Source organism: Thalassophryne amazonica, chromosome 9, assembly GCF_902500255.1.
Source record: "Thalassophryne amazonica chromosome 9, fThaAma1.1, whole genome shotgun sequence".
In the NCBI taxonomy this organism is placed as follows: Eukaryota; Metazoa; Chordata; class Actinopteri; order Batrachoidiformes; family Batrachoididae; genus Thalassophryne; species Thalassophryne amazonica.
This window is the reverse complement of record NC_047111.1, coordinates 17,210,180-17,224,216: the sequence shown is the minus strand read 5'-3', so window position 1 is coordinate 17,224,216 and position 14,037 is coordinate 17,210,180. Positions and strand designations below refer to the sequence as shown.

Here is a 14,037-nt window from a genome sequence, read left to right as displayed (position 1 = left end):
CACAGCCTGTCTAGTGGATTTTTATTTTATTTTATTTATTTTTTTTTTTACCACCGTTGTCGTGCGTTACCTGTGCTGCTCCGCAGCCTGTCTAGTGGATTTTTATTTTATTTTATTTATTTTTTTTTTTTACCACCGTTGTCGTGCGTTACCTGTGCTGCTCCACAGCCTGTCTAGTGGATTTTTATTTTATTTTATTTATTTTTTTTTTTTACCACCGTTGTCGTGCGTTACCTGTGCTGCTCCGCAGCCTGTCTAGTGGATTTTTATTTTATTTTATTTATTTTTTTTTTTACCACTGTTGTCGTGCGTTACCTGTGCTGCTCCACAGCCTGTCTAGTGGATTTTTATTTTATTTTTTACCACCGTTGTCGTGCGTTACCTGTGCTGCTCCACAGCCTGTCTAGTGGATTTTTATTTTATTTTTTACCACCGTTGTCGTGCGTTACCTGTGCTGCTCCACAGCCTGTCTAGTGGATTTTTATTTTATTTTTTACCACCGTTGTCGTGCGTTACCTGTGCTGCTCCACAGCCTGTCTAGTGGATTTTTATTTTATTTTTTACCACCGTTGTCGTGCGTTACCTGTGCTGCTCCACAGCCTGTCTAGTGGATTTTTATTTTATTTTATTTTTTTTTTTTTTTACCACCGTTGTCGTGCGTTACCTGTGCTGCTCCGCAGCCTGTCTAGTGGATTTTTATTTTATTTTATTTATTTTTTTTTTTACCACCGTTGTCGTGTGTTACCTGTGCTGCTCCACAGCCTGTCTAGTGGATTTTTATTTTATTTTTGCACCGTTGTCGTGCGTTCGCTGTTGCCGTGCGTTACTTGTGCTGTTTCATGGCCTGTCTGGTGCCTTAACTAAAGCACTCCTTCTGCTGAATCACCTCTAAATTATTTACACATTATTCACTTTGAGTGTTTTTAGAAATCCACTAGGTTGCGTAGCTACTAGCTTTTAGCCGATTTAGCATGGCGGCTTCTCCTGTCTCTCCCGCACTTTTCTGCTCTGGGTGTGAAATGTTTAGTTATTCCTCGGCCTCCTTTAGCAGTAACGGTACTTGTAATAAGTGCAGCTTATTCGTAGCTTTGGAGGCCAGGCTGGGCGAATTGGAGACTCGGCTCCGCACCGTGGAAAATTCTACAGCTAGACAGGCCCCTGTGGTCGGTGCGGACCAAGGTGGCTTAGCCACCGTTAGTTCCCCCCTGGCGGATCCCGGGCAGTCGGGAAAGCAGGCCGACTGGGTGACTGTGAGGAGGAAGCGTAGCCCTAAACAGAAGCCCCGTGTACACCGTCAACCCGTGCACATCTCTAACCGTTTTTCCCCACTCGACGATACACTCGCCGAGGATCAAACTCTGGTTATTGGCGACTCTGTTTTGAGAAATGTGAAGTTGGCGACACCAGCAACCATTGTCAATTGTCTTCCAGGGGCCAGAGCAGGCGACATTGAAGGAAATTTGAAATTGCTGGCTAAGGCTAAGCGTAAATTTGGTAAGATTGTAATTCACGTCGGCAGTAATGACACTCGGTTACGCCAATCGGAGGTCACTAAAATTAACATTAAATCGGTGTGTAACTTTGCAAAAACAATGTCGGACTCTGTAGTTTTCTCTGGGCCCCTCCCCAATCAGACCGGGAGTGACATGTTTAGCCGCATGTTCTCCTTGAATTGCTGGCTGTCTGAGTGGTGTCCAAAAAATGAGGTGGGCTTCATTGATAATTGGCAAAGCTTCTGGGGAAAACCTGGTCTTGTTAGGAGAGACGGCATCCATCCCACTTTAGATGGAGCAGCTCTCATTTCTAGAAATCTGGCCAATTTTCTTGGATCCTCCAAACTGTGACTGTCTAGCGTTGGGACCAGGAGGCAGAGCTGTGGTCTTATACACCTCTCTGCAGCTTCTCTCCCCCTGCCATCCCCTCATTACCCCATCCCCGTAGAGACGGTGCCTGCTTCCAGACCACCAATAACCAGCAAAAATCTATTTAAGCAAAAAAATTCAAAAAGAAAAAATAATATAGCACCTTCAACTGCACCACAGACTAAAACAGTTAAATGTGGTCTATTAAACATTAGGTCTCTCTCTTCTAAGTCCCTGTTGGTAAATGATATAATAATTGATCAACGTATTGATTTATTCTGCCTAACAGAAACCTGGTTACAGCAGGATGAATATGTTAGTTTAAATGAGTCAACACCCCCGAGTCACACTAACTGTCAGAATGCTCGTAGTACGGGCCGGGGCGGAGGATTAGCAGCAATCTTCCATTCCAGCTTATTAATTAATCAAAAACCTAGACAGAGCTTTAATTCATTTGAAAGCTTGTCTCTTAGTCTTTTCCATCCAAATTGGAAGTCCCAAAAACCAGTTTTATTTGTTATTATCTATCGTCCACCTGGTCGTTACTGTGAGTTTCTCTGTGAATTTTCAGACCTTCTGTCTGACTTAGTGCTTAGCTCAGATAAGATACTTATAGTGGGCGATTTTAACATCCACACAGATGCTGAGAATGACAGCCTCAACACTGCATTTAATCTATTATTAGACTCTATTGGCTTTGCTCAAAAAGTAAATGAGTCCACCCACCACTTTAATCATATCTTAGATCTTGTTTTGACTTATGGTATGGAAATAGAAGACTTAACAGTATTCCCTGAAAACTCCCTTCTGTCTGATCATTTTTTAATAACATTTACATTTACCCTGATGGACTACCCTGCAGTGGGGAATAAGTTTCATTACACTAGAAGTCTTTCAGAAAGCGCTGTAACTAGGTTTAAGGATATGATTCCTTCTTTATGTTCTCTATTGTCATATACCAACACAGAGCAGAGTAGCTACCTAAACTCTGTAAGGGAGTTAGAGTATCTCGTCAATAGTTTTACATCCTCATTGAAGACAACTTTGGATGCTGTAGCTCCTCTGAAAAAGAGAGCTTTAAATCAGAAGTGTCTGACTCCGTGGTATAACTCACAAACTCGTAGCTTAAAGCAGATAACCCGTAAGTTGGAGAGGAAATGGCGTCTCACTAATTTAGAAGATCTTCACTTAGCCTGGAAAAAGAGTTTGTTGCTCTATAAAAAAGCCCTCCGTAAAGCTAGGACATCTTTCTACTCATCACTAATTGAAGAAAATAAGAACAACCCCAGGTTTCTTTTCAGCACTGTAGCCAGGCTGACAAAGAGTCAGAGCTCTATTGAGCTGAGTATTCCATTAACTTTAACTAGTAATGACTTCATGACTTTCTTTGCTAACAAAATTTTGACTATTAGAGAAAAAATTACTCATAACCATCCCAAAGATGTATCGTTATCTTTGGCTGCTTTCAGTGATGCCGGTATTTGGTTAGACTGTTTCTCTTCGATTGTTCTGTCTGAGTTATTTTCATTAGTTACTTCATCCAAACCATCAACATGTTTGTTAGACCCCATTCCTGCCAGGCTGCTCAAGGAAGTCCTACCATTATTTAATGCTTCAATCTTAAATATGATCAACTTATCTTTGTTAGTTGGCTATGTACCACAGGCTTTTAAGGTGGCAGTAATTAAACCATTACTTAAAAAGCCATCTCTTGACCCAGCTATTTTAGCTAATTATAGGCCAATCTCCAACCTTCCTTTTCTCTCAAAGATTCTTGAGAGGGTAGTTGTAAAACAGCTAACTGATCACCTGCAGAGGAATGGTCTATTTGAAGAGGTTCAGTCAGGTTTTAGAATTCATCATAGTACAGAAACAGCATTAGTGAAGGTTACAAATGATCTTCTTATGGCTTCGGACAGTGGACTTATGTCTGTGCTTGTTCTGTTGGACCTCAGTGCTGCTTTTGATACTGTTGACCATAAAATTTTATTACAGAGATTAGAGCATGTCATAGGTATTAAAGGCACTGCGCTGCGGTGGTTTGAATCATATTTGTCTAATAGATTACAGTTTGTTCATGTAAATGGGGAATCTTCTTCACAGACTAAAGTTAATTATGGAGTTCCACAAGGTTCTGTGCTAGGACCAATTTTATTCACTTTATACATGCTTCCCTTAGGCAGTATTATTAGACGGTATTGCTTAAATTTTCATTGTTACGCAGATGATACCCAGCTTTATCTATCCATGAAGCCAGAGGACACACACCAATTAGCTAAACTGCAGGATTGTCTTACAGACATAAAGACATGGATGACCTCTAATTTCCTGCTTTTAAACTCAGATAAAACTGAAGTTATTGTACTTGGCCCCACAAATCTTAGAAGCATGGTGTCTAACCAGATCTTTACTCTGGATGGCATTTCCCTGACCTCTAGTAATACTGTGAGAAATCTTGGAGTCATTTTTGATCAGGATATGTCATTCAAAGCGCATATTAAACAAATATGTAGGACTGCTTTTTTGCATTTACGCAATATCTCTAAAATCAGAAAGGTCTTGTCTCAGAGTGATGCTGAAAAACTAATTCATGCATTTATTTCCTCTAGGCTGGACTATTGTAATTCTTTATTATCAGGTTGTCCTAAAAGTTCCCTAAAAAGCCTTCAGTTAATTCAAAATGCTGCAGCTAGAGTACTGACGGGGACTAGCAGGAGAGAGCATATCTCACCCGTGTTGGCCTCTCTTCATTGGCTTCCTGTTAATTCTAGAATAGAATTTAAAATTCTTCTTCTTACTTATAAGGTTTTGAATAATCAGGTCCCATCTTATCTCAGGGACCTCGTAGTACCATATCACCCTAATAGAGCGCTTCGCTCTCAGACTGCAGGCTTACTTGTAGTTCCTAGGGTTTGTAAGAGTAGAATGGGAGGCAGAGCCTTCAGCTTTCAGGCTCCTCTCCTGTGGAACCAGCTCCCAATTCAGATCAGGGAGACAGATACCCTCTCTACTTTTAAGATTAGGCTTAAAACTTTCCTTTTCGCTAAGGCTTATAGTTAGGGCTGGATCGGGTGACCCTGGACTATCCCTTTGTTATGCTGCTTTAGACGTAGACTGTGGGGGGGTTCCCATGATGCACTGTTTCTTTCTCTTTTTGCTCTGTATGCATCACTCCGCATTTAATCATTAGTGATCGATCTCTGCCCCCCTCCACAGCATGTCTTTTTCCTGGTTCTTTCCCTCAGCCACAACCAGTCTCAGCAGAAGACTGCCCCTCCCTGAGCCTGGTTCTGCTGGAGGTTTCTTCCTGTTAAGAGGGAGTTTTTCCTTCCCACTGTTGCCAAGTGCTTGCTCACAGGGGGTCGTTTTGACCGTTGGGGTTTTTCATGATTGTTGTATGGCCTTGCCTTACAATATAAAGCGCCTTGGGGCAACTGTTTGTTGTGATTTGGCGCTATATAAAAAAAAAGTTGATTGATTGATTGATTGATGTGTAAAGCGCTGGTGCAACAAGTTTCCATCATGTGCCATCCAAGAGAAGCACACACACACAAACACACACACACACTGCATATTTGAAGGAAAGAAGAAGGAAATATACATAAACACAGAGACCTCGGGCATCACATGAAGACAGTTTGTAATTTGTAGCCATATCATTTATCATAAATAATTTACTCCCATGTAGCTTTTTTTCAGTGTCATTTTAAACTTTTTGAGTACAAGTTTGTTTTTGACAAAACTCGGGGTGATTATCAGAATGTTGCAGTGACGTATAAACAACCTGGGAACGGAGCATTGAGATGAATCACAAAGAGAAGCTGACATGAACAAAAACGAAACAAATTTTAATATTTACCTTTCAGAACAACCCGCACCTCTGTTCGGGCTGGGGTTCCTGATATGTCTGGGGGGTTCTTCACATCACAGAGGTAGGTACCGTTGTCACTGAACTGAGCACGGTTCAGTTGTATGGAGGCGTCCTTCTTGTTGATGTCTCCAACAAACTGCACTCTCTCTTTGAACTCGGGCGGCCCTGGGTATGCCTTCCCGCTGGTAAAGTAGAAAATCTGGAAAGGGAGGAAATGCATCGGAAGTTTAAAAGTGAAAGTACAAACAAATTCCATCAGAAACCACAAAACACTCACAATCAGCCAATGACTTAAACTATTAGAGGGATTTCTAGAGGATGCCAATTTCTTATGATGACAATGAGAGCGCGGTCACTGTTTGCTGACAACATTAACAGAGGACACTGAAGTCTTATTGTGTATCAAGCATCAGCCAGGTGAGGCCGGTCAGAGCATGCCCACTTACACAGTCTGTGGAGGATAAAAGACCTGACGTGTGTGAGAGGCTCCAGAGTGCAGCTTTAGTCAAGAAAAGATGTATAAAGCTACTAAACAAATTTACCTTCCAGATATACTGAGCGGTCTATTCACACTCAGCAATAATGTCAGTGTTTGGTGGATTAAGATGACCTTCGAGACAATAAACAAAATGGTGTCCAAAATGGAAAAGGCCATAACATAATTATAGCCAAACGGGGGGGGGGGGGGGTTAAACCCCCTGAGAATTTTTTAAAATTTGAGTCGTCTTTGGTGCATTCAACAGGACAAACATCATCATATACAGGGCTCTATGCTTAGCTCCAGGGGTCATTTGCCATGTCCTAAGGTTCCAGTGAGGAACCATGCTGAAGCTTACAGGCCATCTGGGGTAAGGAACAGGGGGAGACGAGGCAGCATGCACCAGAGGCTAAAGAGACAGGGCCTCGTCAGATACCTCTGCCTACGATTATCCCAGCTAACATCAAGTCACTCCAAAACAAAATCAACAAACTCCAGGCAAATGTTAAGTTCGTGGAGGAGTACAAAAGTGCTTGCATCCTTGCCTTAACGTAGACAAGGCTCAAAGAACAAGACCATTGGTCCAATGTGGAATTAGCTTCGGGGAGCCTTTCCGCCTGGATAGAGGCCTCTCTTTGACATGTGTATATGTCTCTATGTCAACAATCACTGGTGCAACACAGTGATTGTTAGCAAGACACTGTGCACACCCGACATTGAACTCCTCGTGGTGTCTCTTCAACCCTTTTATTTACCTCGGAAATTCCCAGTTATTGGTAACAGTTGTTTACATTCACCCAGGAGCTAATGCTGAGGTAGATACCCAGGTTATAGATGAGACTGTGCGGCGGTTGCAGGCTTGGTCCCCTGATGCGCCGATTCTTGTTATGTGCGATTTCAATCACTGTCAACCAGGAAAGACGCGATGTAACTTTTCACAATCTGTGACATGTCGACCTGTAATTGAAAACGCTGAGACCTTCGCTTTAGTTCAGTGAGGGGTGGCTACAAATTAGTCTCTCCAGCCCCGCTTGGTTTGTCGAATCATAACACTGTATTTACTTCTGTCCTACAAACTGGTAAGGAAGAAGCACAAGCTAGTGCAATGTTTGGTTCCGGTCTGGTCAGAGGAAGCAATTCTCAGTCTGCAGGACTGCTTCATTTGCACAAATTGGGACTTATTCAAAGGTGCATGCAGTGACCTAGATGATCTCACAGAGACAGTCACAGCATACATAACGTTGTGTGAGGACTTAGTCACCCCCCATAAATATATTTCCATCTATCCCAATAACAAAGCCTGGGTGTCCAAACCCATCAAAAACACAACTAACCAGCACAAAATCTGATACAACCAATGTGACACAACCAAGATAAGAGAGCTACAGAAACAAGTAAAAAAGGGAACTTAAGCTTCTCAATGATGGGAATACAGCCCAGGAGAGCCCCAATCTCCCTTGGAAACAAGTCCAACAACAACCTGTCCAGTGAACTTAAGAACTTAACGTTTCTTAAGATTTTTGAACAGCTATCTATGCACAGCTGGTGCTTTAGTGGAGGAATCACCAAACTTTTATTTCAGGAACAAGGCGGAGCAGAACTGGCTTTTTTTGCCCATGGCTACGTCAGTGACTGCCTTACGGGCCCGCCGCGTCATCTGAGGCCACCACCAGGCACGCGGCATCGTCTGTGGCTCGCCGCCAAGCCCACGGCATTGTTGGAAGCCGCAATCAGGCCTGCAGCAACAGCTACCTCTTATTAGCCCCGCAGCTACTGGTTAGCGGATGGAGCTAGCCACTGACAAAATGCCACCGAAACAGAGAAACATTGAGGAGGATTATGTATCTTTGACTCAGGTAAATGAATTGCTGCATCATCAGAAGGACATGTTTACTGCTCTGTTACAGCAGCAACAGCAAATTTTTTAATGAATTTGTTAAAGCTTTCATGAATGAATGAATTATTTAAAGCAATTTCATGAATTCAATTATTTAAAGCAAATTCATGAATTCAATTATTTAAAGCAAATTCATGAATGAATTTGTTAAAGTTATCACTCAACTAACACCAGAGTTGATGCTTTAACTAAATTCAAGATCTGAAAGCCAGCATCCAATACACTCAGGAGGATGTAGAAGATCTTAAAATCAACCAAGCCAAACAGTCTGAACATCTCAAGATCACTGAAAATGAAATGGTTAAAATGAGTGAGAGTCAACAAGTCATTCTTAACAAGCAGGATTACCGAGAGGGTCAATCTAGGCGAAATAACATTGTCATCGAAGGCATCCCTGAATCGCCTGGTGAATCCTGGATGGATTCAGAGGTAAAAGTAAGACATTTTTAAGCAGAAACTGCAGTTACAGAGGAAGGTGGAGGTGGAGTGTGCACATCGCACAGGTAAAATAGGAGCCTCTGGAGAAAGACTGCGTTCTATTGTCGTCAAATTCCTGCATTTTAAGGACAAAGCTGCAGTTTTACAGAGTGCAAAGAATCTCAAAGGTACAAAGATATTCATTAATGAAGATTATATTGACTACTGTACGTTTAAAAAGTAAAGAATTAATGCCAAAACTGAAAGCTGCACGTGAAAGAGGTGACATTGCTTATTTCAGACATGATAAGCTTCTCATCCGTCCTCGTTCCAGCACTCCAAAGTAATCTCGGATCTTTAAGGTTATGATGTCATTTGTTATTTTCATATGACTGATACAATGACATCACAACATGGATTACTTTCAAAATTCTAAATTCAAATGCCCCATTGGGGATAATAAAAACACCTTGATACCGCACACCCAGCACCAATCATACTCTACATTTCTGGGGAGAGCCCTGGAGACTAGAGTAATAATTAATCACAATTTGATTGAAAGGCGCCCGTAAATGGCAATCTTGCACACGTCAACAACCTATCCCAGCAGTCCAAGGGTGAGAGGCGGAGTTCACCCTGCCAGTGTCCCGAAGAGATGCCATACTTGTTGAGAGGCCATCCGCTGCGCAACTGCGCATGCGCAGTTATCTCTACCCAGACTTTCACACCTCCTCCCATCGAGTTTATATGCCTCTTTTTACTGAGCAACTGCCCATGCACATTTCTGCATTTTTCTGCAACGGACTTGAAGACTTCAGCCGTCAAGTCTGAAACTGTCAATAAAACTGATTATTTACAAGTATTATACCAAAGCACTTTATTACTTTGCATCGGCTTTTATATTTGTAATTACTTTATATCAAGTTGTAAAAATGTTCTCTCAGTTTGAGTTTAAGGTAGAAAATTTTAGGGCGGAAATTTGCCATTACCGGTGGATTAAAACTCATCTGTGAGGCGTCGCACGGAAGAAACAGCTCACCCTGAGCACAGAAACCTCCATCCCCCTCCTCTCCTGCCACTCAGCAGTAAACAGGAGAAAGCAGACAGCACAACAGAGGTTTCACATAAGTGGTTTCTCTCCAGTATCGGAAAATCCCACAGGTTGGATCGGGAAATTCTGATCTGCGAGTTACATCGGTATCGGAACCAGATAACGATCCCGCATGTTGATTGCCGCTTACGTGCTTTGCCCCTTCTATACTGAAGGGCGACACTGGTGAGTTGTGAACCTCTGTTTTCACTTATGATCCCATCCCGATACCTGAATTTGTATATCTATTATTATTATTGATATTATATGAGGATTTTATTAAAAAGAAGACCTGAAAGTTGAGCTACCATTTGCCAGAAGGCGTATCTAAGATGAAAGCCTAGATTTGATGTTTTGGTGAAAGAATTAAGTACTTTCATTTTTACAGACTTTTACAGCCGTATTTTTATAGACTTAAAGAGAAAAGACAGCACTCTCTCTCTGTCTCTCTCATTCTCTCTGTCTGCTTGTCTCTCATTTGCTTTCTCTCCCTCTCTCTTTTTCTTTCTCCTCTGTCTCATTCTCTTTCTTTTGCTCTCACTGTTTTCGTGCTGCGTAAACTTCAAACTTTTTGGAAACACGAAACCTTAAAAAAACTAAAACTATAAAATAAGTGTATCATCAGCAACGTTCACGCTCAGAATTTTAATGGAGACTTTTTTCCCTTTCAGCGGACAGAATCTCTGTTCCGCTCCTCCTCGGCTGCACGGTGAGCTGACATTTCACAGCCTCGAGACAGTGAAGCATCTAACCTTTTAGCACACATTTTCAGCAACTTTTCAGTTAATTTTTCAGAAAATTCATGCTCTGCGAACAGACAATTTTAACCCGAGAGCTGGGCAGAAATTTGCTGCTACCCACAGCTAGAACACCGTAGAAGAGAGTTCTCTTAAACAGCCAGGCTTCAGAACCCCCCCCCCCCCGCTCGGAAGCAAACAGCAGAGAGCAAACAACAGCAGTTGAGAGGATTCACAGTGGCTCTTCTCCGGTATCGGAAAATGTCGCGGGTGGATCGGTATTTTCCGATACGTGAATTACGTTGTATCAGAAGCTGATCCCGATACCGGATCGGACTCAACCTTAAATGTACATTTATGTTTCACCTGTACAAATAAGATACTTCCACATTATGTTTATCTTTATTTACTGAGTATGTATTTTATGCGACTTTAGGAGCCTGCATTTATTAAATACTTTTAATGTGTCCAGTCGAGATGAGTTCTACTGCGCATGTGCTTTAACACCTCACATGTCCAAGTTTAGCAACAAAATGTATTAAGTGTTTTAACAAAATGCAGTTTTGAGAAGTGTACACAGCAATTTACCAATCTGTATACTATGCATGGAATCGAAATTGAGATTAACGATAATATTACAATAATTAATAAACATTGTACAAGTTTAAAAGGATTTTAAAACGGTGGAATCACAACAGTACACTTTATTATAGGCTGAAACTAATATTTTTATTGTACACATTTTTCGTATGGGCCAATATCAACTGAACTTAAATCAATTATAATAATTTCTCTATCCAATAAAGTCCAAAGGACACTGAGGTGCAAATAAGTGAGGATTATTGTGATGAACAATTACCGCAATAATAATAATAATTTAAAAAACAGTCTCCAGGTTAAGAATAGTTATCTTTTAATAGAGGGTACATTTTACACATTACTACTTTCGGATGAACAATTTATACATTTATTTGCCCATCAATATAAGCTAACTTTGTCAAGAATCATACATTTAGTGAATGAAAATGAAGCGTGTCACGAAGCTCAACTCGACGGGATTAGGTCATCTCGTCCCACGTAACTGTCAATTGAGGCTACAAGGAGCAAAATTCGAGAGGTCAGTATATCTCAACAGAACAGCGCTCTGATGTTGATAAAATGCAGACTTACTACATATGGAGCTTTGGAATATGGAGTATCAGGCTGAGTCGACTGGAATGACCACGTCACTGAGGTGGTGTTGCTAACTACTTCACTGGACCTGAAGGAGCAGCGAAGGATTCCTGTGGTGCCGTTCTCAATCATCACTTCAGAGTCAGCGTGGATGTCAATTGCTGATGTAGGATTAGTGACTGTCAGCAAATGAGAACGTAAAACAGAAAAGAAGAATCAGTACTTTTGTACATACAATGTGTCAACATCAAATATATAACAACAGATCATCTGTGTGATTCATATAAATGCAAATCAACTGACAAAATTGAAATTTACATCTTAATTTCACCATGAAATGCTCATCCAAGTCTACAGCAGCCGAAACACATTTTTAACAGGACGTAAAGATTAACAGAAGGAAAGGTTGGCGACAGATCAAGACAAAATAGATATGAAAATAAAAGTTAGAGACCAACCAATATGGAATTTTTAGGGATGATACAGATATCCCTCCTAGAAGTAAGTCTTATATAGGCCCTGAGGCCCGTTGATGCCAGTGCTCATCTCCGGATTCTCTAGCGCCAAGTGAATGCAATTATAGCGATAACAACTGATATCCCCTCCACAACATAGATTGACAATATACATGGACATATCTGTAGCAATATCTTCAAAACACAAAAAGCAATTTCAATCAAACTTTGAGGATAAACTCAGTGGACTGTGCTCTCACAATAGGTCTCAGGACAAATCAGAGGTCATAATCTAATATACATAAATGATCACGTCAGGAACTAGAGATACTGAAAATGTGGTACTGACGTACTGACGTCACGCTCGAAAAATGAGCTGGGTGCTGTCGTGTGGAAGCCTGATTTATATTAGAAACACTATTCTGCAGTTTCTGTTGGCCTCTATCGAATGTTTGGTCCGTCTAAACTAACACAGCAGTTAAAACATTCAGCAAGCAAATACAGAACGTGACGGGTCACAGAATGTGTTGTAACACCTCCTTTGAGCCCCACCGGAGGGCGGAACTACGAGTTCCCTTAAAATCAATCTGAAATTCACCGAGGTCTCCTCGGTTTAAACAGTAACGTTTACAGAACAAAGATAGCGAAAGTACATCACAGAAAAGGCGTCAATTTGAGACTGTGAATAAAAGCGGGGATGTGAGATAACGTTAACGGCGCTAGCTAGCTAAACCTGACTTCCCACCTGAAAAAAGGAGCCCAAAATCAAACACTTCCAAATCTAATGTTACCTAACATCTGGCTCAGCACTTACCTAATAGCAAACACAGCGTAAACCCGGACAATAATACCCGCTCGTAGACGGTTTTGGACCATTTTGGTTCCATTATTTTGTTGTAAACAGCAGCAGCTCCACCGATTTTTCCTCTGGCGACACTCCTTCATCGAAGAGTCCAGTGGCAGCGTGGATAGCTCCGATACATACTGCTGCCCCCTACAGGCTGAGATTCTCATGCTAAGATCTGGCGTCAAACAGAAAACCACAAAAACTGCGAAATGTACTGTGAAAATGTAAGAAAAACACTTGTGCATTTTAAAATTTATATTTATTTAAAAACCCACTAAGCTAAGCATTTTTGTCATAATATACAGTCAATTGAACAAGTAATTACTTGATTGGAGGTGGAATATTTATTTTCATAATTTGTTTAATGGGTTTTATAATCACATAGCAAAGAAATGATTTAATTCCTACTCTCACTCAGCTGTGCTGCTTTTAGATCAGCTCATTTAAATTAACTTCGTTTTTGTCCAATCAGATGTCTCCCTGCTGTCTCTGACGCAGTTAAAACAAAGGAGGTTGTGGACTATCCTATTCTTTAACCAATCAGATTGCAGGTTTGTAGTGTTGGGTTTGTCTTTAGCATAGCCTTTTAGTTCGAAATAATTTAAACTCTTTCTTGGTGTTTAGATTTTAGCTGTTGTAGTTTATGGTCTTATTTTTATTTAATTACACCCCCTCTCACAGAGATACCATGTTTGCCTATAGAGGTATGTACAGTAGTGTTCACAATAATAGCAGTGCTATGTGACTAAAAAGATTAATCCAAGTTTTGAGTATATTTCTTATTGTTACATGGGAAACAAGGTACCAGCAGATTCAGTAGATTCTCACAAATCCAACAAGACCAAGCATTCATGATATGCACACTCTTAAGGCTATGAAAATGGGCTATTAGCAAAAAAAAAAAATAGAAAAGCGGGTGTTGAAGCTACAAACTCAAAACTATTATGTTCAATCTGCATTTTTAGCAATCCTGTGACTCACTAAACTAGTATTTAGTTGTATAACCACAGTTTTTCATGATTTCTTCACATCTGCGAGGCATTAATTTTGTTGGTTTGGAACCAAGATTTTGACCATTTACTAGTGTGCTTGGGGTCATTGTCTTGTTGAAACACCAATTTCAAGGGCATGACCTCTTCAAGTATTTTGACATATCCAAACTGATCCATGATAGCTGGTATGCGATATATAGGCCCAACACCATAGTAGG

General features: G+C 40.9%; 1 protein-coding gene across 1 annotated transcript in view; it reads right to left on the bottom strand.

The window, feature by feature from the left end:
* mpzl1l (myelin protein zero-like 1 like) overlaps positions 1-12,951 on the bottom strand; it is a 31,512-nt gene extending 18,561 nt beyond the window's left edge. Inside the window, exons 1-3 of the mRNA XM_034177689.1 lie at positions 12,795-12,951; positions 11,523-11,704; positions 5,722-5,932 (exon numbers count right to left, since the gene is read on the bottom strand). Of these exons, the coding sequence (XP_034033580.1) occupies positions 5,722-5,932; positions 11,523-11,704; positions 12,795-12,867 (466 nt within the window). The 5' untranslated portion in view covers positions 12,868-12,951. The remainder of the gene's footprint in view (positions 1-5,721; positions 5,933-11,522; positions 11,705-12,794) is intronic.
* Between the last annotated feature and the right edge of the window lie 1,086 nt (positions 12,952-14,037).